The sequence below is a fragment of the Aulonocara stuartgranti genome (genome assembly GCF_965226115.1).
Source record: "Aulonocara stuartgranti genome assembly, chromosome: 4".
Taxonomy (NCBI): domain Eukaryota; kingdom Metazoa; phylum Chordata; class Actinopteri; order Cichliformes; family Cichlidae; genus Aulonocara; species Aulonocara stuartgranti.
In genome coordinates this window covers 2,582,957-2,605,554 of record NC_138942.1, presented here as the reverse complement: position 1 = coordinate 2,605,554, position 22,598 = coordinate 2,582,957, and the positions used below count along the sequence as shown (strand labels likewise).

Below are 22,598 nucleotides of genomic sequence, written 5' to 3'. Positions count from 1 at the left end.
GTTTTAAATAGAGATGCTCCAATCAGCGTCTTTAGCTTCATATAAACTTTAAAAATCATCGAATCGTTAAAAATCAAAGATCGTCGAGTCTCTGACCACATCACGCTGTGTCCTCTGTGTTTTTCTCACTGTGGTGTTCACACAAAGGTGACCCCACCCCCTCCAAGTCCAGCTGATCTCTTGTTCACTCATTGCAACTACAAATTTCTCCTAAAGAGGCTACATCAAAGAAAAAACACTGTTTTGTGGACACAGTGTCGCTGATACACAGGGGTTAGAGTGGGATTGGGCTGGTGGGGGGTGGGTATATTTCCTGGGTCTTTACCGTACAATATAAAGCGCCTCGAGGTGACTCTTGTTGTGATTTGGCCCTATAAATTTATATATATATAAAACTGAATTGAATTAATTTATACTTTTGTATAAAAACTCTTAGCTGTGCATTTTCACTTCTCAAAGCTGAAAACATCGGGACCAGCTCTGCCCTCGTCACCATTACAGCTCAGTGTGGGACTTCAGCACTGTAACTTTCATACAGCACTTTCTGTGGACTCCTGTAGTGATGGCTAAATGCTAAAGTATTAAGATTCCAGTCTTATTGTGAGCATGAACTCTGACACGAATGGAAGGATTGAAGGCTCAGAGTGTGCATGCAGCCGTGTGTCACCGTCTGATTGGTTGAGGTGGGAGCAGCTGGAAACAAAGCCGAGCTGCAATAAAAATGAACTCTTAATATTAAAAGCTGCCGATCAAATGTAATCACTCATTAACTGGAGGTGGGCTTTCAGGATCGCCGTGGCCCACTTTAACCCCTGGAGCCAGAAAAAATCTCGTGATGACCTCGAAAAGTCGAATTAATCCAAGTCTCATCCTCCAAAACGCTCATTTACATTTTACCACGGTCCTACTTATTGGGTACGCCATCCTTTTTTACGGTTGGAGCATCACTACTTTCAAACATCTTGTTTAGGTTTGATAATAATAATGATAAAAAAAATCAGCTTTATTGTTATAGTAACAAAACATGACTGAAAATAAAGCTTTAGCTTCCACATCCCAGCTTTGCATTAGGCGTTTTCATCATGTTAACACTACGTTCTTAAAGCGACATGTGGTGTGGAGAGTCTGCCTCGTTTCGCCGATGACGAAAGTCTCTACCTGATGATCTACAGTGTTTTTTTCTCGTGAGAACGCCCCTCAGGAGAGCGGCCTCTTTGTAATGTCCTGCTCTGTCAGGTAGTAGTTCAGGTATCCTCCCAGAGCACCGACCGCCACCGCCGTCATGTGACTGGAACAGCCGTCTGGCAGATGAAAGCAAACAGAGTTTATCAGACAATAACAAAAACCTCAAATCAGATGAAGTACTTAAGGTGGTAAAGACTGTTCATGCCAGCTTCACACATAACAAGAAATTATCAGCATATGAGCTCCAGCAGCTCTGCATCCAACTGCATTTTTAATGTGACCTCCGCTGGCTTCACAACACCAGCGTTCTTCAGATTTCCTCCAAACCTACAAACGTAACAACAAGCTTCTTTAGCCACAGTGGCTGAAGATCAGCTGATGTGATTGTTACGATCTTGTCATGCTTCTGGGTCATTTGATCCAGCTCTGAGTTTATTGTGTTTTTGTGATTCCTGAGATGTTATGATTGAGTTTTCTATCATTCAGTATTGAGTTCAGTCCTTTCCATGTCACTGAGTTATTGGTCATTTCTGGTCTGTTAGGTCCCTTTTGTGCCTTTGTCGTCGTGTCTCCTGTGAGAATCTGTCTTGTCGTCTGTGTTTGTGTTTCGGTGTCTCGCTCCCTCAACCTCTGTGTATGTCTTAGTCGGGTCATTGTTTTGCGTCTCCCTTCTGTGTCCACACGTTCCCCTCCTTGTGTTTCCACAGCCACTCATGTCTGTCCATGTGTGTTCTCCCCAGCCTGTCTTGTCTCTCTCTCCCTCCATGTCTCGCCTCTGTAACTGTTTGTGTCTCATCCAGTTGTCTCTCCAGTCTGTCTTGGTCCCGTGTGCTTTCCTTCCTCCCGGCTCCTGTATCATGCTGCGTGTTTTAGTCTGTGTCTTAGTGTGTTTCCTGTTTTATTTTGACAGTCTGCCATCCTGTGTTCAGTGTGTTTGCTTCCTCCCTGTCTCGTCACGCCTAATTCGTCCCAGCTGTGTTCCCCGTGTGTTTCTGCTTTTCCTAATCACCCTCGTGTGTGTGTGTGGGTGTGGGTGTGTGCGCATATATGTTGTGTCAGGTTCCTCTTGTCCCTTGTCCAGTTGTCCACGTCCAGGTTCTTAGTTTCATTTTTGTGATTCATGTTTTAGTCTACCTAGTTTAGTTCTATCTCCATTCGCCATTTGCTTCTGTTTTTGTGCAGCCTATGAATAAAGCAGCTCGTTTTTTGTTAAGCCTGCATTTGGGACCGCCTCATCATCACTTCCCACATTCTGCAGCTGCAGACCGTGACAGATCCTCAGCTGAGAAAAATGTAAACGGACCTGGAAGTATCTTCTCCCTCCTCTTCACTCTCCTGTGAGGCTGCAGCTGTTCCAGCAGCTCGTCTCCAATGATCTGTGAGATGATGCTCTCTGAGGAGAACAACAGAGAATGAACTGCCCATCCATCCGTTCACAATCTCTGCCCAGAAATAAGTAATTTAATACAGATAAATACAGATAATTGATTCTTGTGTAATCCACATCAGTAATTAGGAGATTTTTTTTGTTTAAAACTAATTGCTTTCAAAATACATCAAATGGGTTAATACATCAGTACAGTGCATATAAAAAGTCTGTTCCATGGCTGATTTTATTATTTATTGTATTCAAATAGATATTTAAATCTATTTATTATATATCTTACTACAGGATCCAAAACATGAACATTGTAGGAATGCAATAATAATTGTGACGAAAAGCTCCCAAAAACCTCAAATTTTCTGAACAGCCCAAAGATTTTCCATCCCTCTAGTTAAATTGTAACTCGGGTGATTTAGTGTCGACGACATTTGTTGTTGAAATTATGTTCTTCAAGGAAGTTTCAGGCTCGTAACCTGTTTCCATTATACATCCTGCCTTTGGCCAACATAAAGAATTCCCAAAGTTTAAAATGCTACAACTTAACTGAAGAATTTCATGTTGTAAACTACTCTGCATGGCTTTCAATTTTTTTATCCGGTTGTTCAGTCTGACGTCACTAGCCGTGTCTGGGTCTAAACTCCGCTGCAGGTCCATATATCAAACGATCACTATGGCATTACTGAGAGTTGAAAAACTGTCTAAAGTCTTTCATCTTTAATAAAATGATCAGCCTTCTCCTCTACCAGGTGTAACAATTGAGTTTAACATCCAGTCATCCATGAAAACGGAATTTATGACATTTAACGGAGTTAGAAGTTAGCAGGGAGTTAGCTCGCTAGCTTCTATCTAAATACAATATAGCATGTCCTGACTGCGGGGTTTTGGAAACAAATTCAAACGTACAGCTCTGTTATCACTTCCAACATAAATGAAGACAGAAAACTAAACAGCAGTGACGTTTGTAGGGTTACTGAAGTTGGGCTAGCTGGTTTATAATGATGTGCTACGTGACCGCTAGCGACACAGCTATGTTAGCATAATATAAACAAGCTAACTTTTTTTCCACTCGATAAAAGTTAACGTGAGTGTTCTCGGTGGTCAGGAACAAATGTAATCGCATGGCAGGATGCTGTAAAAGGACCAAACTTCAGCCAGGAGAACAACTGAGATAATCCATCCACAATACGAGGTTAGTCATTCATATACTGCTGCATGGGCTGGGCTGTAGTTACATCCTAAGGTTTTAAAAACTGAGCTTAAATAAATGATTAGCGGTAATAAAAGCCGAGGGAGGTCAACAGTGGTCGCTGACTGTTTTAGGAGCTTTTTGAGAATTGTTTTGAGGATGTTTTGAGGATTCGTCGCGTCATCACTGAACAACCGGATTAGCGTGTATGTGCAGATATAGAACTTTGGCAGCGATTTGAGATGGAAGGACTCTTAATCACTACTCTCATTATCATTGTTTCTACTCAAAAGTTAAAAATTGAAGTAAAAAGTGATTTAATGGTTCAGGGCAGCTGATGTTAAATATGGTGTTCCTCAAGGAAGTATTCTAGGTCCTCTTCAGTTTTTATTATCCACACACAGACACCCCTTGGGCAGCATTATTATTCACCAGCATCCCTGACGACTACTTCAAACATTTATTCTTATTAAAAGTTTTCACAATAAATGAGCAGAAAATTCTGTTTGCAGTCTTTGTTTGCTGGTCTGTCCAAAGAAATCAAGAAATAAATCATGAAAAGTTTAGAAACTGTAGGTAAATTATAACAATATTTCTGAAGTGTCTTCTATAACAAATTACTGCACTTCCTCAAAAGTTTTCTCAAGAAATCTGCAGGTAATTCAGATCTCGTGCAGATTTTTCACTGACATAACGTCAGACAGAGATCTGATCGCCACGTTACTTGTACGAATGCTCTTTGTGTTTTATTTGCCTAACACATAAAAACCTGCATATTCTTGCATCAGTGGCCATCTTTGTTTCATTAAGACCTCTAAAATACACTGTTGCTATATTTATGAGGTTTGACATATTTGGTATTTTTGACTAAGAACATATATTTTAGCAGGTTTGTGATACTCACTGTCTCTCCCAAAGCAGCCCACCTCCTCGTCCTGCAGCCTCAGAATGTGCTGCAGCCAGTCGGCTTTGTGGAAGTCGGAGAATCCAGACAATCCACAAATCAGGACTGCCAACATAGAGAGGAAACTCAGAAACTAATTTATTTACAGTTCAGACATTTTTACAGTTGACTGCTCATCCAAATTCCCCCCTGTACACTTTTCATTTTAATCTAAAACAAAAATTAAATTAAAAGTCTTAAAAAGTCCTAAAACAAGAAAAAACTTTCTTTGTTACATGAATTCTCTGAAGGCGAGCCTCAATGTCTCCTGAAAAGTCAGGACTCAACATTAAAATCCCCAAATTCTACAACCAACACTCTGAATTTTGTTGAAATTCAGATTTTGTTGTGATCTCTTTTATTCCATAATTTTCTTTTATATTGAAATGGTGATGTAGTCATCAAAAAAAGTAAACGTTTTTAGTTTATCTCATTCAAAAGGACACATCAGTATTTGACAATATGGTTTTCCCATTCCAGTCAATCATTTTTATGAGTTTATCCTTACGTTTATCATAATTAGTGGTTTATATTTATAAATTAATTCATTTTCAAGCTTTTTTGCATGAAAATATTAAAATATGAGTAAGAAAATTTTTTTTAAATATGGGAATTCATTTTGCATCAAACCGGAATAACACCGGATCAGGAAAATGTTGACACTCACTGTTTTCGATGAAGATGTCGACCATCTGTTCGCTCAGACCGTCTTTGATGTCCTGGTTGGTCTTCATCATGTTGGAGCAGAAGATCCTCTGGTAGTTCTGTTCAGTCATGTTTGCTCTGGATGCTCGTGTGTCACCTTTCAGCAGATTAGTGCAGCCTTTCTGAAATGGAAATACCAACGAGTCAAACTGTGAAGCTCATAAATTCCCCTCGTACTGAAATCATGGTCCTCGCTACTTTAATCAAATATTTCTAACAGTAGTTTTGCCACCTGTGGTGTTCCCCAAGGCTCTGTCTTTGGCTCTGTACTGGTCTCACTTTAAGACAGCTTTTTATTGATTGGCTGCACATTATAAACAGAATGTCTTGGAGAGCGGGTGGGTGGGGCTTCTGTGCTCACAGCTTTTAGAGCAGCCTACAGCCTGAGCTTTTGGCTCAGTATTTTACTGGGAAAAACATACAAATGTAAAGACTCTTAATCAAAATTGTTAATGAAAATGTAATGAGTCTTACCAGGAAGTAAAATATTAAAAATTCAGCTTGGGCAGAGATAGGCAGCATTAATCTGGTATTTTGAGTTAAACCGGAGGTTCTGGGCCGATATGCAAACTCCACACAGGAGGCTCATATCTGGTTTCGAGCCTCTTTCTGTGAGGCTTCCTAAAATGAGGTTGTTTCTTTCTCCAAAATGCTTGTTAGTGTTACACACATCTGTGGGTCTTTGAGTGGTTTTACGTGTTGTTTCCATCTTTGTTTGCTCACCATTTTTCCGATCATGAAGTAGAGAAGCTGGTGGGACAGAGAGTAGTGTGGACACCCAAAACGAGTCATGGTGTCCCGGCAGGGCTTGGTGACGATGCACGGCGTCCCGTTCATCTTCCTGTCCGAACACACACACACACGACTCGGGCAGGTGAGTGTCCTCACCTCAGCTAACAGGTATTGTTACCTTCATACATAATTACACAGTAGTGAAAAACAATCCAAACTACTGACAGTTACAATGAGATAAAGAACTTTCTTTTTAGTGTAAATCAGCATTTTTAAAGTTAAAAAACAGGCTGCGGTCGGTGAATAATTTGCACAGTCCAACAATCCAAATGTAGGGGAACCAGCACAGTAAAGAGCCTCTGAAGCCGGACTCTTTGGGGTGTTGGTGTGGGTTCCTACCAGGTTCCCAGCAGCAGGGTCAGACATTTGTCACTGAGCTGCTCATCGTAACACTCAGTGGTCATGGTGGAGGGATAAACCAGGCTGGGATCTGTGGTGTACCATTCCTGAGGAATCAGCCAGAAACTCCACGACAACAGGGGCTCGAACTCTTGAGAGGAGGATGCAAGAAACGCACAAGTGTTAAAGTCTGCTAGGATCTCAACAAACCTCACCTCCACGTCTGTGCAACACCTGCCTGCTCATTTCTCTCAAGTCAGATATTTAAATTATATAATTAAACCTTAATCAATACGTCGTGATGATTAAAAACATAATTAAATACAAATTTAACTCAAAAACAGCCCCTATAAGTTCAAACAGTCTTTAAATAAGCTCCTCCTTTTTCAGGAAACACCTACAGAAGACGTCACAGCAGTGAAACTGAAATTTGTCTCTCAGCTTTCTGACTGTTGTCTGTTCTTGATGTTGTGTTCACTGACCTGTAGTGTTTCAGTGTCACTGTGAAGAACAGATTTGTAACATCACTGACACTTTTACCTTCATAAATATAAGGTGTGATAATAAAAAATACATATCTGAGACTGCCCTGAGCCTTTTCATAAAAACCATAACAGCTCCAAGAATTAACCACTAAATGGATCAGCACTGTACCTGCAGACTTTTGGGACACGGAGTCTGAAAGTCTCACCTCTGTAGTATTTTGGGTCGTCCTGTTCCAGTGCAGCGTTCGCCTTCTCCACACTTTGGTCGAGACGTCTGACCAGAGCGACGGCGGTGGTTCTCTGAGCCCAGCTGACCGGGTCGGTGTGAGGCCACGTCCGGACCGCCTCCTTCAGCTCAGCTGAGACACAAAAACAGGAAGAAAGAGTTCATTCGTAAAATAAAAGGATGTAAGTAAACTTGCTTTATGGTTTTAATTTCCTCTGCCTGTTTCCTCCTGTGGATGGACCCTCTTTCGGTTTACTTCCTGTTTTATTTTGAAAGGTAGGCCCTTAGTTGGTTTTCTGATCTGTTACTTTCTTCCTTTGTTCTTTTTCGTGCCCTCGCTTTTGTCTTTGTGTTTTCCCTCTTTTGGCTTACTTCCTGTTTTATTTCAAAGGTGAGCTCTTCAGTGTTTTTACTTCAGCCTCAGTCACACAGACCTGCAGACCAGCCAGCAGCCTTCTGGTCTCGATATTACCTGACCGGCTGGCTCTAGGTGAAGTCAGCTGCATATGCAAAGAGGTCAGCTGCACAGAAAGCCTCTGTGTGACTGCTTTGGTTGCCAACAGGTTTGCAGGTGTATCTCCTGAGTGGCATCATGTCTGTCTCTCTAAATCTGGAGCAGGCTGAGTTTGTAAATGCCGACTTACATCCACCGAGGTCTTCAAGGTCAGCTTCATGAATGATTGGTAGAAAATTGACAAAAAGCCTTATAACTTAACTGTGATTCTCACAAGGCTGCTGTGTATTGTCAACATACAGAAAATATAAAGGTTCAAATTACGTCACTTCACGGACACGGTCTGTGTCTAAAATGAGAAAAGCAGGCAGATGGTGAATACTGAGCTGTTACTTTCTGCTGTTTTCTGTTTCATAAACAGCAGAGCAGCTGTTGCACATCTGCATTTATGAGGAAAGATAATAAAGCATGAAGATGATCTCTGCTGGGCAAACAGAGCTCTGTGTGCAAACACGGCCTCACATTAAAGTCAGTTCGTTTTCCTGGTGAGAAAACAAACCACGGCAGAAACTATTTAGCCAAATGTGGCGGCGCAGCTTCAGTCAGTGTTGTGTCATTTAGTGAACTGTAATCTGCATCTTTTTAACAATGTTACACATGGAAGACCCTGACTCGTCTGCAGACACTTGCGGACTGTTCGCCGAGCGGTGGTGAGACCTGAAAACAGTGTGACGCAAAACAAAGACTGTTTGTCTTCAAAGTTGCTGAAACCAACAAGATTTAAATGTTTGTCACTGTGGAGCGGAGTAAAATATCAGAGCCACCACTCAGGCCGTCACACGCTTCCTTTTTATTTGTCCTTAGAGCATCAAACGTTCACATTAAAAACATGTTACGTGACCTGTGAGCGACTTTACAGTTTAATGCTGCACAGATTGCTGCCCCTCAGCAGGCACCTAGAAGCTGGCCAATCAGAATATTAAATGCCGTGCAGAAAATACTGGCCATCATTTTATCCTCTGTGCTCTGAATACACATGATCCCACTTTAGCTCTTTAAGAAGCTACGGCCACAAAATCAACGTTTTTTGGGGGGGGATACACTTTTTATTCTGGAAATGTTCATCATTTGTTTTTGGACAGAAGGGGTTAAAACAATAGATTTACTTTATTTTTAGATTACTTTGGGGTTTTCATTGTCATAAAATCAAATGTCAGAGCAGTAGCTGTACTGGCAGCGCTGTACTTTACTGTATTTTACTATAAAATAAAACAGATCAGTGAAAAGTCTGAGAGTGAAGCAGAAAATGTGTCACTTTCAGGCACTGCGAGACAAAAACCTCTGAGTCGACACTGAGGTTAAAAGCATTTCACTTTAAAAGCTTTCGCATATTTGTATAACCTGTTCGATCTGCACCTGCATCTCAAATCAGTGAGTTTCACCAAAACAAGCAAACCATAAACAGCTGTTATTCTCCAGATGTTTTCCTGCAGCTGGTAAACAGTCCTACCCTGCAGTATGACGAACCCCACCACTCCGTCCAGGTTGATGTGCTCATGCTGCCGCTCCAGGAAGGACACTCCGCGGGAGAGGCTGCTCAGGATGTCATCGATCACCTCCGCCCGAGAGCCGCACACTGCGGCAAACAGAGCCAGCGCTGCGGCCAGCCGGAGCACCGAAACCCGCATCATCCGGTCTGAGGTCCGGGACAGCTTCAGTCTAGCAGGGAGACCGAGAGAGGCGGAGGAGGACAGCCTGTCTCCGCTTTAACACGGGGGGAGGAAAGTCAAGGGCTCAGCATGGGGGAGGAAATATCCATGACGTCAGAGGGGCTCACGAAATGACATTTTATTTTTACTGCGTTTAATTTGAATTAATATTAGAATAAAAATAATACACCAAGAAAAGCTCACCTTACCTCCTAAGAGGATTTAAAGTGATGTGCAGTGAAACCATTTACACGTTTATTTAACCGAAACCAAAAAACAAAATTACATTTTAAAAAAGTCAGTTAGTGGCCTGAAAGCTGCAACGCATGGAAGACAAAAGCTGTTCAAAAAGTGGAAAATGTACACAGAATTAATATCATATTTCCTTGCAGTTTCCCACAGTGAGGTGAGGTTTATGTATGCGGGATTTTCCAGTGGGGCGGCGCAGGGAGCCAGAATATTTGACCACAAAAGGTTAGTATAGAAGATCAGTCTGGTTTTAAAATTATTTACAAGCGGAAGTAACAATAAGTAAATTTCTCAATAATTTGCTTACAATGTAAATGATTTTGTAAATACAACGTACAAAGAAAAATTAGAAATCTGAAGGCAGTTTTCTTATTTCAGTAATGTTTAATTTTTTGGTTCTTTTGTTTCTGTTTGTTTGTTTTTGTTTATGTGTGCAGGGCATTTCCAGGATAATAAGTCAGACTATTTCATCAGAAAAATACAGTGTGGACAGCACGAGTACAATTTTCAGGCTCATTTACAAATTGATGAATATGTATATGTTATTATTTAGATTTTTTAAACAATTTTGTTTATAGTATATTAATGCATACATTTTATGAATATATTTTCTGGAAGGCACTAGAAAACATATATTACATATCAATGTCACGCATTCTTATACGTGTATATGTGTATAATATAATTTCCTCAGGGATTAAGAAAGTATTGCACTTACTGCTCTTGCACTTCTGATTAGATGCAAACTGTATTTCGTTACACTGTATTTATACATGTGTAATGACAGTAAAGTATAATCCTGAATCCTATTTTGATTCTGATGTGTATATATTATATCCGCCTGTTTCTAAATGAAGAATAGAACCGAAAATATCCTAAAGAGAGATTGGTTAATACAAAGTAGATTTTCACATTTGAAAAGCACAAAACTTCAGAACAAATGTTTAATTGTGTAAATATATTCACAAAAATCTGCTCAGTCAAACTTTTTATTCTTTGTTCCAAAATGTTTGTGAAAAGATGTTTCTGAGATTTTTCTTTTTTAAAAAACAAAATGTAAATGTGCTACCAAAGCCCTGCTTTTTAATTTTTTCTTTGTGGGTTTTTTAATATAATCTTTTGATAACAATAGAAGTTAACACACGCTTTGACGGCTGAGACTGAAAGTTCCTGGTTTGCACATGAACGCGTCACGATACGATGCGCGCTTCCTTTAAACATCAAGCCCCGCCCATTTGTGATGAGCCGCGTCATCACAAATCTCAAACAAACATGGCGCCGCGCTGCTCCTGCACGGCTCTGCTGGCAGTTTCCCTGACGGTTTTGGCGCTTTTAGCGGGACTTTTGGCGCCACACTCGGCTGTGAGGTGGCCCGCGGTGTCTCTGGCGGTCGCTGCCGCGCTGCTGCCGCTGTGGGGCCGCAGCCTACGGCGGCGGGACGACGGGACCTCCCGGCGGGTCTGTGTGCTGGTGCTGGGGGACATCGGGCGCAGTCCTCGGATGCAGTATCACGCTTTATCCCTGAGTAAACACGGGTACCATGTGACCTTCGTGGGGTTTTCAGGTGAGACTGAAGCTTCCTGTGACACATTGATTCACCTGTTTCCCACCTGCCGCTGAGATCAAACAGTCAGCTTCTTTCACTTCTCGTACCGACATGTTCAGGTAGGTACCGATACCAGCGTATCCTCGTACCAGTATGAGGACAGAGAGACAGTGGGGAGGTGGGTTTAAGGTGGAGGTGAGACTACATCAGGGATCGACCCTGAGCCCACTCTGGTCAGCAGACAGATGGGGGTAGGCAGGAGTCCCTGTGGCGACACTGTGATTTGTAGTGTGAGTAGTGAGCAGGTGGAGGTATGATCTGGAGAGAAGAAGAATGAAAATTGGTACAATCCAGACAGAATAGACGTGAGTGAGAGAGACATGTTGACAGGTGGACATGTGAGGAGAGAAGCCAGTGCAGGTGGATGAGTTTAAATACCTGGGGTCAATCATCCATACAATGCACAAGAGGAGGTGAAGAAGAACGTGCAGGCAGGGCGGCGTGGGTGGAGACAAGGATTAGAAATGAGTCCATCAGAGGGACATCTCAGAGTCAGAGAGGCTGAGGTGTGCAGAGGAGGGAGCGTACATATACTGGATATACACAGGAGGAGAAGAGGACGACCTCTGAGGATATTTCTGGATGTAGTGAAGGAGGGCTGGAGTGACAGAGGAGGTCCATACCTCCTAATGTTTGGAGGTTTGGGGGAAACAAACACTGAAGCGTCTACATCCTGTTGGAGCTGTATAGTGAGGTGGTTCACTGTGCGAGTTTATTTGTTCCTGAAACATGTGCTGCAACTTCTACACCTCCATCAATACTGCAGCGCTCTGCCTGTAGGATTTATAAGGAGTGGTATTTTAAAGAAGCAGCGTTTACATGTCGTTACTCGTAAAAGTTCCAAATCAAAAATCTAAAGAAAAGAATATTTGATCCAAGTATAAAACTGGTGCTTTCAGCAGGTTGAGATAAATCAAACTTTAGATAAAGAAAAAGACGTGACTGTAAAGTATATGCAGAAAAAAAAGGATGCAAAATGACCACAGACAGAAAACACCTCAAAGCAGGTCGCTGTAAGTGATCCGAGATGGAGCCGATCCTCTTTGTAAGGGTGGTGTTTGAAAGAAGTAATATCACGTACTCTATTAAAATTACTAAAACGTAAACTCGGTGCAGCACATCCAGGTTAACTGAGCCGGGTTCATTTCAGCTGTGCGTTATAAACATGACCTGATAGAAAAGAAATACCTTTTGTTTCTACAGCACTGAAAACCAAAAGAGTTTCAGACAAACAGTCGGTTGTTCTGAGAAACAAAAAACGAAATGTGAGCTTTGGACTAAAAACAATCAGGAAGTCGTTTCATCGTGCCTGAAAAATTCCCGTGTCGGCTGTGAAAGTGAAGAATTTGTGCTGTGATTGTTTTTCAGAAACCAAACCTCATCAAGACGTGCTGAGCGAGGAGAAAATCACCATAGTGCCCATCGCAGAGCTGAAAGGTGTCCGAGGTACATTTACATCTGCGCTTAAACAACAAACAGGATGTGATTCTTTACTGTTTGTTTTTTAATGAACCCGTTTCCTGTTTCGCAGTCGGACCGAAAGTGGTCTCGTATGTGACGAAGGTGACGGTTCAGTCCCTGCAGCTGCTCCGTGTCCTGCTGACGATGGAGCTGCAGGCGCATGTTCTGATGCAGGTGTGTTACCTGTGACTCTCACAGGGGGAACAATAACTCACGTACAGACGTAAACATCACACTGGTTCATCCATTCTTCTTTTTTATTTGTTTAAATTAAGACAAAAATCCTCATTTTGACTCAAAAACATTTATTTTGAGAGTTAAATGAACTCTAGAGGAACGATAAAGAACTCTGCTATAAATACTTCACTCTGTTAACATCAACGACTGCCTTTGTTTCCCAGAATCCTCCTGGGCTGCCCAGCATCGCAGTGACCTGGTTCGTGTGTTTGCTGCGTGGCAGCAGATTCATCATCGACTGGCACAACTACGGCTACACCATCATGGCGCTGAGCCACGGCCCGGCGCATCCCATAGTCCGACTGGCAAAGTGGTGAGTACCGCTGAGAGGCTGAAGGTGGCGCTCTGCGGTGTCCTGATCCTCAGGACTGTGATAAAAATACTTAATGTTAAATCCTGATCCGAGGTGTTTCTGTCTCTGTCGTCTCTGACGGGCGCTTTCGTTCTCGTCTTTCAGGTACGAGCGCTTCTTTGGCCCTCTGGCGTCTCACAACTTGTGCGTCACCAACGCCATGAAGGTCGACTTGCAGAAAAACTGGGGCATCAAGTATGACTTTCTCTTTCTATTATCTGCATGGCTGTTTTTCATTCACTGACGAATGCTCGTGGCAGAAAATCTGAGAGATGTTTGAAATTGAAGATTCTCACAACACACCAATAAAAACATGCAGACGTGTCACTTTACAGTGAAGTTGATGAAGGAAAGAAAGACTGAAACAAAGGTCAGATGTCTCACTAGCGGCCTCTGGAGGCCGTGATGTGTATGACACCTGAGGAGACACTGAAGGAGCGGAGTTAAAAGGAGACGCTGCTCCAGGTCTGCGGACGATGTGTTCACATAACTCGTACCTGCTCGAAGTCTCTGCTCTGCTGTGGACGGTCCCGTGATCCGTCCTCTGTGAGGCTCCTGATGTTCACGTTTGTGTTTCACTGCAGGGCCGAGTTTTTAATGCAGTTAATAAAAACCAGTAAACTAACCGCAGTGACTCTGTTCTCACTCTGGATCGCAGCGCGACATTTTACTGTTTGACGTTTGCAGGGCGACGACTCTGTACGACCGGCCGGCCTCCATCTTCAGAGAGACTCCGCTGAAGCTGCAGCACGAGCTCTTCGTGAGGCTCGCCGCCGTCTATCCTCAGTTCAGACACGCGGGGTGAGTGATGACGCTGTTGGGGGGCAGTTCCTGTGAAACACTGTTGATCGCCCACAAAACAGGAAGTTTGTGTAATGTGTGCAATCGTAGAGCTGCAGAGTTTTACTGTCGGCTTTTCCTCGGTTGTTCAGTTTATTGTTATAGAAAAAAACACATCAGCTCTGTGTGCTCACCTACTCTCTCAGGTCTGAGGCGGAGAGGACCATCTTCTCAGTTCGTGACCCCGCTGACGGCACCGTGACCCTGAGGGCGGAGCGACCAGCGCTGCTGCTCAGCAGCACCAGCTGGACAGGTCTGAGGAAGAGACGCTTCCCCCCATTTAAGAACGAAAACCACGGCGAGCTTTTGGTGTTTTCTGATTGCAAACCGATTTTTTGTTTTGCGTTTGCTGTTCGAACATTTCTGCTGAAGTCGTTCATCTCAGGAGTTCAAAAAGTCTTGTTTTTAATTTCACAAGCTTTTACTTTCCTTCAGCGGCTCACACACAGGCAGCTTCACTGCAGGGTTTTTAATCACATTTCAATGATCAGGAAGAAACAGAAACAAAACAGAAGTTACTGCTTGGAGGTCGTGACCTCCGCTTCAGCGGCGTCCTCGGCCCGTTCAGGATTTACAGGAAAGGATTTTGGGAGCAACGGTTTCGCTTTAAGTCCTGCTGTGAATCTCGGTAAAGAGATCGTGATCTCAGTGCGGAAATAAATAAAGTTTTTTCGTGGAAAAGGGGAATTAAACTCCCGGTGTTCCTCATCATCGACGTAAACACGATGCGGGAATGTCGGGATGCGCGAGGACGCTCACTGAAGGTTTCTGGCTGCAGCTTCTATTGTAAACAGAATGTAAAATTTTCCAAATTCAGCCAGTTTCACTTTATTTTGCACCTTGTGTTTCATCTCTGGAAACACTGAATCACTGATTCAGGACATTTTTTCTCTGCAGAGGACGAAGATTTCTCCATCCTGCTGACGGCCCTCGAAGGTGCGACCTGCTGTTCCAGAAACGAAAGTTTAAATAATCCATGAAACGTGTTTCCTCACCTGTCGCCTGTTTGTTCCCACCAGAGTACGAAGGTTTCATTAGGGGAGGAGCTTCCTTACCACCTTTACTCTGCGTGATCACAGGTAGTCCAGCTCGCTGCTTACAGATTAGAAGATTTTCCTTTATTCAGAACATGTTTCCACTCTGTGTGTTTTTGTGCGTTTGTGCAGGTAAGGGTCCTCAGAAGGAACACTACATGAAGCTCATCGACTCCCTGCACCTGGAGCACGTGGAGATCTGCACCCCCTGGCTGGAGGCAGAAGATTACCCTCTGCTTTTAGGTATTTTAGTATTAATTTTGGTCTGTTCGACCAGTTTAGTCTCACTCGTGTTTGCGCACAAAGGTTCCTGCAGGTCGTTGGAGGAGTTTCCTTCTCTGTCGTCCAGGCTCAGCAGACCTGGGTGTTTGTCTCCACAAGTCGTCCAGCGGTCTGGATCTGCCCATGAAGGTGGTGGACATGTTCGGCTGCTGCCTCCCCGTCTGCGCCGTCCACTTCAACTGGTGAGCCGACCTCTTAACCCTGCATTCTTTCTAGTGGCCAGGAGGGGGCGACTCCGCTGGTTGCAAAGTAAAATGCTCATCAGTGACCTCTGTAAATACTTCCCTCTCTGTGTTGATGTCCACCTATTTAAACTGGAGATGAGAATGTGCTTCCAGTAAGCTCATGAACGTGAATTAAACCTGACTCGGCTTTATTTTTATTCCTAGCTTGGATGAGCTGGTGAAGCACGAGGAGAACGGGCTGATCTTCAAAGACTCTGCAGAGCTCGCCGAGCAGCTGAAGGTGAGAGATGCCTGTAAACCAGTCACATGATCAGGAGAAAGATTCGGGCAGACCCTGATATGGACTCTAATATCTACCAACATTTATTCTTCTCTGAAAATACCGTACAACACGATTTAAGCATAGACTGTATATAAAAGATGGTTTTGTGGGTTCTGAAGCCTGAGTGGGAGTGAAGTGGCCACATCTGTGATGAGAGGGTGACACAGGCGGCTGTAGCAGCTAGATGTCCGTTAGGCTTCACCTCGGCTAACTGAACTGGACCTCTGGACCGTGTTTGTGCTGTTGGAGCTTTTTTTAATAACATCATGTGACCAAAAACATGGCTGCTGTGAGGTGACTGTACTAACAGACTGTCCAAGAAGCTGGAGCCACAGTTTTGGGGGTGAAATTCTAGGATTTTAATTGGATATTACAGATAAATAAGTTAATAGCTAATTATTTATATAGCATGGTAGCTAGCTAGCTAGCGTTAGCTGATACCTTAGCACTCCACCTTCTTTCTTCTATTCTCAAAAAAACAAACAAGGTGATCGACACGCTCTTTTGACTTCTTTCAAATAATGCTGAACGTTTATGATTCCAGACTCTCCTGTCAGACTTTCCCAGTTCAGACGGCAAACTGGGAACCTTCAGGAGGAACCTCCACTCCAGCAGGGGGCAGCGCTGGGATGACAACTGGGACCAGAACGTCCTGCCTCTAATCACTGCTCCGAGATAACCTTGGCTCTATTTAGAGAGCTAGACAGCGCTGCAGTTTTATAACCATTTTTTTTTATTCATGAAAGTCTCGCTTTGTAAGCCCTACTGGGCACGTGCAGTAGACATCACCATGGAAACAAGCCTTTTTTTTCCTTTTGTGCCTGGTGAGCACTTCATGGAATAAAGTAGGCCCAGCTTTTGAGTCCAGTATCCAGTGAATGCCTGGATGAGATGAGCACCAGTTACAGCAGAGTGAGAGCATAAAGGACAAAACTGTTTGTTTGGGGTGTTTTCTGATAAATGTACATTTAAAATTTTAATGGATCAGTGGGTGAAAAGACGAAGTCTTCTGAGGTCTTCTTTTTTTATTCCTGGCGTTTTTCTTTCTTCACTTGAATGTATAAAGGAAGTTGTCATGACGATGAGGATGTACATTTGTAAATAAAATCTTTATCATGCTCCCCTCGTGTCATCTGCGCAGTTTGATGAGCTCTATAGCCGACTGTCTGTTATAAGGAAACACGTGGTTGACGGGTGCTGGGATCACTTCATGGCCGACTCCTTCAGCTTCTGCCAAAACAAACAAACAATGACTTCGTTCAAACCAACGTCCTGCACTGCGAAAATCCTGATCTCTATAAAATCATCTTCATAATTCCCCAAGCACGCCTCAAAAACAACTATTATTATTTATTCCCACTGCAACCAGGAAGTATCCAGGATCAAATCTGGCCAGATTTGCAGTCTCGTTTTGTCGACACTGGAACGTCTGAGTGTTTCCTGTGAGCTGTCTCCAGGTCCTTTTTGCTTCATGAATTTCATGAATTGTGGACACTGTGCACAGCTGGTTAAAGAACTACTTACTACAGCAAACCACAGTATTTTTCCCCTTGTGTTATATGTTTACTGTTCATTTCAGGCAGAAAACGTGTTTTTGTGGGCGAGGCTGATGAAACTCAGACTCGAGCATGAGGTCGATCACGTGAGGTTAGCATGAGCCAAAGAGCCACAGCAGAACGTCAGGTTTAAGTAAACCAGACTGATCAGGTTTAAGTCTGAATTAATCTGACGCATCTTCACCACAGCCTCCTCCTCCTCAGCGCTGTCTTACCAAGCTGCTGTTTAAAGCCGCCGTACGTCTCCAGGTTCCTTATCGTGGAGCAGATGAAGACCTGAGGGAGAACCTCGGCAGACGAACACCTCAGGACGATGGACAGCAGCTTCGCCAGACTTCCTGCGATGTCGGGGTCGTACACCACGTCTGCACCACGACAAACAACAGGAATCTGCTTTAACTCCAAATCTGAGAAAGCAGATTGTCAACAGCTCCACAAAATCCAGAACAGACTGAGGTGTGTGAATGTGTGTCCACACCATCTCCAAAAATCTGACCTGCGGTGATGATGACATCAGCTCCGATCTCCCTCAGCTCTTCCTCTGAGATTGCCGTCCAGTCCAGCTTCTCCACGCTGACCGCTGGGGTCGTCTGCTCGCTCAGCCCATTCAGCCGGACGTTGTCTCTGAGTTTCTGCAGCACTGTGGAGTGACAGTCGCTGAAGATGAATCGCTTCGGGCTGCACGACCGACAGACGGTGATACCTGTCAACCCCGCACCGCTGCCCAGCTCCAGCACCGTCCTGAAGGAGGAGGAGCAAATTTAAAAGCTGCAGAAGCTCCACCTGGAGGGCGACGACCTGCAGATCCTTCCGCTTACCTGCCTGTAAAGACCTGCTGATTCTCCAGAGCCCACTCTGCCAGGTAAAGAGCCGCCTCCCACGTCACCAGCCCGGTGGTCCCCTCTGAGATCAGAGCAATGTTCTCCATCAAGCTCACGGCGCCACCAGCAGGCTGCAGGACACAAACATCGCTGCACTTCAAATTAAGACTCCTGCAAGCAACAGCTGGCAAAAGTAGGGCCGGGCGATTCAGACCGAAAATCAGATCGTGATATTTTTATGGCACAAAACAAATAATTTGATATAAAGGTAACAGTGACACTGGGGGTTTTCTGTGTGCGGTACCAGCAGGTAGCTCTTGTAGCACTCCATGGTCTCCTCAGCGCCCACCACCTCAGCCAGAGCATCGTACAGCTCATCCAGGGGTTCACAGCCTGAAGCTTCCAGCTGTGGAGGAAGAAACCAGGAAGCACACAGCCGGGTTTGACTCTGTGATCGAGTACTTCAACATCTTTCTGCCCAGAGAAAAAAAAAGCTCAACTAATAATCTGAGAGTTAACCTCTCCTTACCCGTCTGATGAGCTGGGAGAGAAACAGCCTCCTGTATCTGACTGAAGGTGGAAACTTCCGGCACAGGGGATGAAGGCACGTCTGTAAAAACATGTGACTGTTCATTACACTGACGAAGCTGTTTTATGATTGCAGCACGATGGAGGAACACTCACCTGTTTCAGCACCTGAGAAATGAGCTCTGATGACCCGCTGCTCTGAAGGTCTTTTTCTACAAACTGTAAGCAGATAAAAAGTTCAACCTCTGTGTAAGTCACGTTTTAAGTTCAATTAAAGTCATCCATCCATCCTCATCCGCTTTGTCCGGGGCCGGGTCGCGGGGGCAGCAGCCTAAGCAAAGAGGCCCAGACCTCCCTCTCCCCAGCCACCTCCTCCAGCTTATCCGGGGGAACACCAAGGCGTTCCCAGGCCAGCCGAGAGATATAATCTCTCCAGCGTGTCCTGGGTCTGCCCCGGGGCCTCCTCCCGGTGGGACATGCCTGGAACACCTCACCCAGGAGGCGCCCAGGGGGCATCCTTGTCAGATGCCCGAACCACCTCAGCTGGCTCCTTTCGATGTGGAGCAGCAGCTGCTCTACTCTGAGCCCCTCCCGGATGGCCGAACCTCTCACCCTATCTCTAAGGGAGAGGCCAGCCACCCTTCCGAGGAAGCTCATTTCTGCCGCTTGTATCCGCGATCTCGTTCTTTCGGTCACTACCCACAGCTCGTGGCCATAGGTGAGGGTAGGGACGTAGATCGACCGGTAAATTGAGAGCTTCGCTTTTACACTCAGCTCCCTCTTCACCACGACGGACCGGTGCAGCGTCCGCATTACTGCAGCTGCAGCCCCAATCCGTCTGTCGATCTCCGGCTCCCTTCTCCCATCACTCGCGAACAAGACCCCGAGATACTTGAACTCCTCCACTTGGGGCAGGAACTCATCCCTGACCCGGAGTGGGCACTCCACCCTTTTCCGGCTGAGAACCATGGCCTCAGATTTGGAGGTGCTGATCCTCATTCCCGCTGCTTCACACTCGGCTGCGAACCGTTCCAGTGCGAGCTGGAGGCCCTCACCCGATGAAGCCAATAGAGCCACATCATCTGCAAAAATCAGAGATGAGATTCTGAGGCCACCAAAGCGAAAGCCCTCCGCCACTTGGCTGCGCCTAGAAATCCCGTCCATAAAAATTATGAACAGAACCGGAGACAAAGGGCAGCCCTGGCGGAGCCTATCACCCACCGGGAACGAGTCCGACTTACTGCCGGCAATGCGAACCAAGCTCTTGCAACGGTTGTATAGGGATCGAATGGCCCGTAGCAATGGGCCAGACACCCCATACTCCCGCAACACCTCCCACAGGACACCCCGAGGGACACGGTCGAATGCCTTCTCCAAGTCCACAAAACACATGTAGACTGGTTGGGCAAACTCCCATGCACCCTCAAGTATCCTGGAGAGGATAAAGAGCTGGTCCAGTGTTCCGCGACCAGGACGGAAACCGCATTGTTCCTCCTGTATCCGAGGTTCGACTAACGGACGAACTCTCCTTTCCAGCACCCTGGCATAGACTTTCCCAGGGAGGCTGAAGGCTAAAGTCATTCACATTGCGCCAAATCACAACACTCGCCTCAAGGCGCTTATATTGTAAGGTAGACCCACCATAACCCCAACAATCAGACGACCCCTACGAGCAAGCACTGGGCGACAGTGGAAAGGAAAACATGTCCTTTAAGAGGAAGAAATCTCCGGCAGAAGCAGGCTCAGAGAGCCCGTGGCCAATTTGAAAACATAAAAACAAATTAAAAGAAAGAATAAAGATTATCTTTATGAACTGAGACCAAAATTATTCAGGGAGGTCCCTTGACTGATTACAAGCATTGCTTTACTCATGTTTCACAGGCAGAGGCTGCTTTGGTGCTAAAATGCGGAGATTTCTGAATGAAGTTCGGCCAGACTCGTACTCACAGTCCAGGGAAACGAAGGGAGCCGAGTCAGAGCGAAAAACGACACCTGGAACTCCCTTAAAACCTCTTTAACTGACCCCTGAACCGAGGACCGCTCTGAAAGCGCCATCTTACACGTGTATTTGTTTACTTCCTATTTACCCATAATCCTGCGCGACCCTCTCTCGCCAGAGCCTCTGGGTAGTGAAGTTTATCTGTAGGTTTGAGCATCGGCTGCCTTTTTTAAAGCTACAGAGAGCTAGTGCATGTGTTTAATACATACATACATACATACAGTCTTCTTTTTATTGTTATATATTTTATTAGTGGACATTTATTATTTAAATGTAAGGTTTTGTATTAATTAGAACTTAACTTCATTTTGAACCAGAGTGTGTTCTGGGGCTTTCCTTAACCTTTTTATACAGTTTCTGTTGCTCTCTGTGTGTTTTTCTTTTCCTTTTAGTTTGGAGGGTCTTCAGACATCAGCTGCTGGAGAGCTCTGATTATGGTCTCGTCATATTTTATCTAAAAGGTTCAGGATTCAAGTCCAGCAAATATCTTTTTCTACTTTTAAGGTCAAAATTAAAAGTTGCCACTCCTGTGGCTCTCCTCTGCATCATGAGATCAAACCTCCAGATGACCCACTTCTCCAGCAGGTAGTCTTATGCTTTAAAGATCTTCTGTGTAAGTTTTCTGAATTAAAATCGTGTATACTTTTGTTTTAAGGAGGTTTTGTCCGTTTCGTTCGTGTGCATGTTTTGTAACCTCAGAGTAAATTTCTGATCCATCAGAGCTGCTGGAGAGCTCGGCTGGTTCTGTCTGTCAGTGGATTTAAACACTGAGGCTCAAGGTTCAAGTCCAGCTGCAGTTCTTATTGAATTTTATACCTGAATCCAGCAGCGTGTTGAAACCTTCCCTTTATGCCAGCTTCAGCAGCTCGGTGACATGAATAAAAGGTTACTGTGGTATAAATCAAAGGGCTGAGCCACACTCATGTTCATTTTGGAACCTGTGATATCTGCTGATATCTGTGAAGCTTCAGTCAGATCTGCTGCTGTGGCCTTGAATTCTGCCCGCTCACTAACGTCGCTTCGTCCAGAAGGTTTCTGATATTTCTTTCTCCTCGCGCTCTTTTCTTGCTGTGTCACTGCAGCCGGAGATAAAATCTCTTCAGTTGGACCAACTGTGCATTCACAGCAGCAGCTCCAGCACACTGAGCATTTACTGGTGAGTATGAGCTGATTATTTTAAAACATCAGTTTGATCATTTCACTTGGTTTTCTTAACAGAAAAGAAGAACCTAAGAGAAACTAACGATTTTGATTATTTGTGGATAATAAAGTTTTAAAGTTTTCGGTCCAGGTAAATTATAAATGTTGTTATAGTATTATAATATCTTCTTATTATTTTAAAAGGACCGCATGAAGACAGTGAATATAGAAAGTTTTTCATAGAGGAAATAACCGTATAAATTAATTAAAAAGGATTAGCAGAAACACAGTCCTTTATAACGCCGACACGAATTACTGTTTTCAAAATCAGAGGAGCGTCTTGTGGCCAATGCTGAAGCCTGTGAACGTGGTAAAATTCAATTTTGAAGCAAACGTAATAAATTCAGTGTAAACTGGAATTATGAGTAAGGAGAACTACATGTTGACTTTAAATGCTTATTTTATTGTTCTGGGATGTTTTGGGTTGAAACGTTTCCCCTTAAGGATCAATACCTTCATTCAGACATTACAATTCAGAAAATCCTGATCAAACTATTAGCATAAAACAACAAGGAATG

The 22,598-nt window shown here is 44.2% G+C and overlaps 3 protein-coding genes across 6 annotated transcripts; 1 reads left to right on the top strand and 2 right to left on the bottom strand.

Moving 5' to 3' along the window:
• Window positions 1–37: 37 nt before the first annotated feature.
• cUnh16orf89 (chromosome Un C16orf89 homolog) lies at window positions 38–9,759 on the bottom strand. The gene is made up of 9 exons (XM_082530693.1): window positions 9,618–9,759; window positions 9,210–9,463; window positions 7,226–7,378; window positions 6,535–6,685; window positions 6,127–6,244; window positions 5,366–5,525; window positions 4,660–4,764; window positions 2,489–2,578; window positions 38–1,301 (listed from the first exon to the last, which is right to left on the bottom strand). Exons 1-9 carry the CDS (start codon window positions 9,653–9,655, stop codon window positions 1,198–1,200), a joined length of 1,173 nt encoding a protein of 390 aa, XP_082386819.1. The 5' UTR covers window positions 9,656–9,759; the 3' UTR covers window positions 38–1,197.
• alg1 (ALG1 chitobiosyldiphosphodolichol beta-mannosyltransferase) lies at window positions 9,739–17,097 on the top strand. Of its 3 annotated transcripts, none has more exons than XM_082530691.1 (13): window positions 9,739–9,882; window positions 12,632–12,709; window positions 12,795–12,898; window positions 13,126–13,274; window positions 13,419–13,508; window positions 14,001–14,114; window positions 14,300–14,406; window positions 15,051–15,089; window positions 15,173–15,232; window positions 15,320–15,430; window positions 15,537–15,651; window positions 15,859–15,934; window positions 16,521–17,097. In XM_082530691.1, the coding sequence occupies exons 1-13, from the start codon at window positions 9,828–9,830 to the stop codon at window positions 16,653–16,655; spliced, it is 1,233 nt and encodes a 410-aa protein (XP_082386817.1). In that variant the 5' UTR covers window positions 9,739–9,827; the 3' UTR covers window positions 16,656–17,097. The 3 variants fall into 3 exon arrangements, with proteins under 3 accessions (XP_082386817.1, XP_082386816.1, XP_082386818.1); XM_082530690.1 differs by lacking the exon at window positions 9,739–9,882 and adding an exon at window positions 10,875–11,221; XM_082530692.1 differs by lacking the exon at window positions 9,739–9,882 and adding an exon at window positions 11,300–11,322.
• Window positions 17,096–20,981, bottom strand: eef2kmt (eukaryotic elongation factor 2 lysine methyltransferase). Of its 2 annotated transcripts, none has more exons than XM_082530695.1 (8): window positions 20,829–20,981; window positions 19,038–19,100; window positions 18,883–18,936; window positions 18,658–18,759; window positions 18,351–18,484; window positions 18,029–18,273; window positions 17,748–17,897; window positions 17,096–17,206 (listed from the first exon to the last, which is right to left on the bottom strand). In XM_082530695.1, the coding sequence occupies exons 1-8, from the start codon at window positions 20,934–20,936 to the stop codon at window positions 17,106–17,108; spliced, it is 957 nt and encodes a 318-aa protein (XP_082386821.1). In that variant the 5' UTR covers window positions 20,937–20,981; the 3' UTR covers window positions 17,096–17,105. The 2 variants fall into 2 exon arrangements, with proteins under 2 accessions (XP_082386821.1, XP_082386820.1); XM_082530694.1 differs by having other exon boundaries at window positions 18,883–18,963; window positions 20,829–20,980.
• Between the last annotated feature and the right edge of the window lie 1,617 nt (window positions 20,982–22,598).

Coding starts and splice junctions, on each gene's coding strand:
- alg1 (XM_082530690.1), top strand. CDS start 10,930: ATGGCGCCGCGCTGCTCCTGCACGGCTCTGCTGGCAGTTTCCCTGACG. Junction 12,710..12,794: donor AGAGCTGAAAGGTGTCCGAG/GTACATTTACAT, acceptor CCTGTTTCGCAG/TCGGACCGAAAGTGGTCTCG. Junction 15,233..15,319: donor TTTACTCTGCGTGATCACAG/GTAGTCCAGCTC, acceptor GCGTTTGTGCAG/GTAAGGGTCCTCAGAAGGAA.
- eef2kmt (XM_082530694.1), bottom strand. CDS start 20,936: ATGGCGCTTTCAGAGCGGTCCTCGGTTCAGGGGTCAGTTAAAGAGGTT. Junction 18,485..18,657: donor GCTACAAGAGCTACCTGCTG/GTACCGCACACA, acceptor TGTGTCCTGCAG/CCTGCTGGTGGCGCCGTGAG. Junction 17,898..18,028: donor TGATGTCATCATCACCGCAG/GTCAGATTTTTG, acceptor GTCGTGGTGCAG/ACGTGGTGTACGACCCCGAC.
- cUnh16orf89 (XM_082530693.1), bottom strand. CDS start 9,655: ATGGTTTCACTGCACATCACTTTAAATCCTCTTAGGAG. Junction 9,464..9,617: donor ACTTTAAATCCTCTTAGGAG/GTAAGGTGAGCT, acceptor CCCGTGTTAAAG/CGGAGACAGGCTGTCCTCCT. Junction 6,245..6,534: donor ACCCTGCTGCTGGGAACCTG/GTAGGAACCCAC, acceptor GTGTTCGGACAG/GAAGATGAACGGGACGCCGT.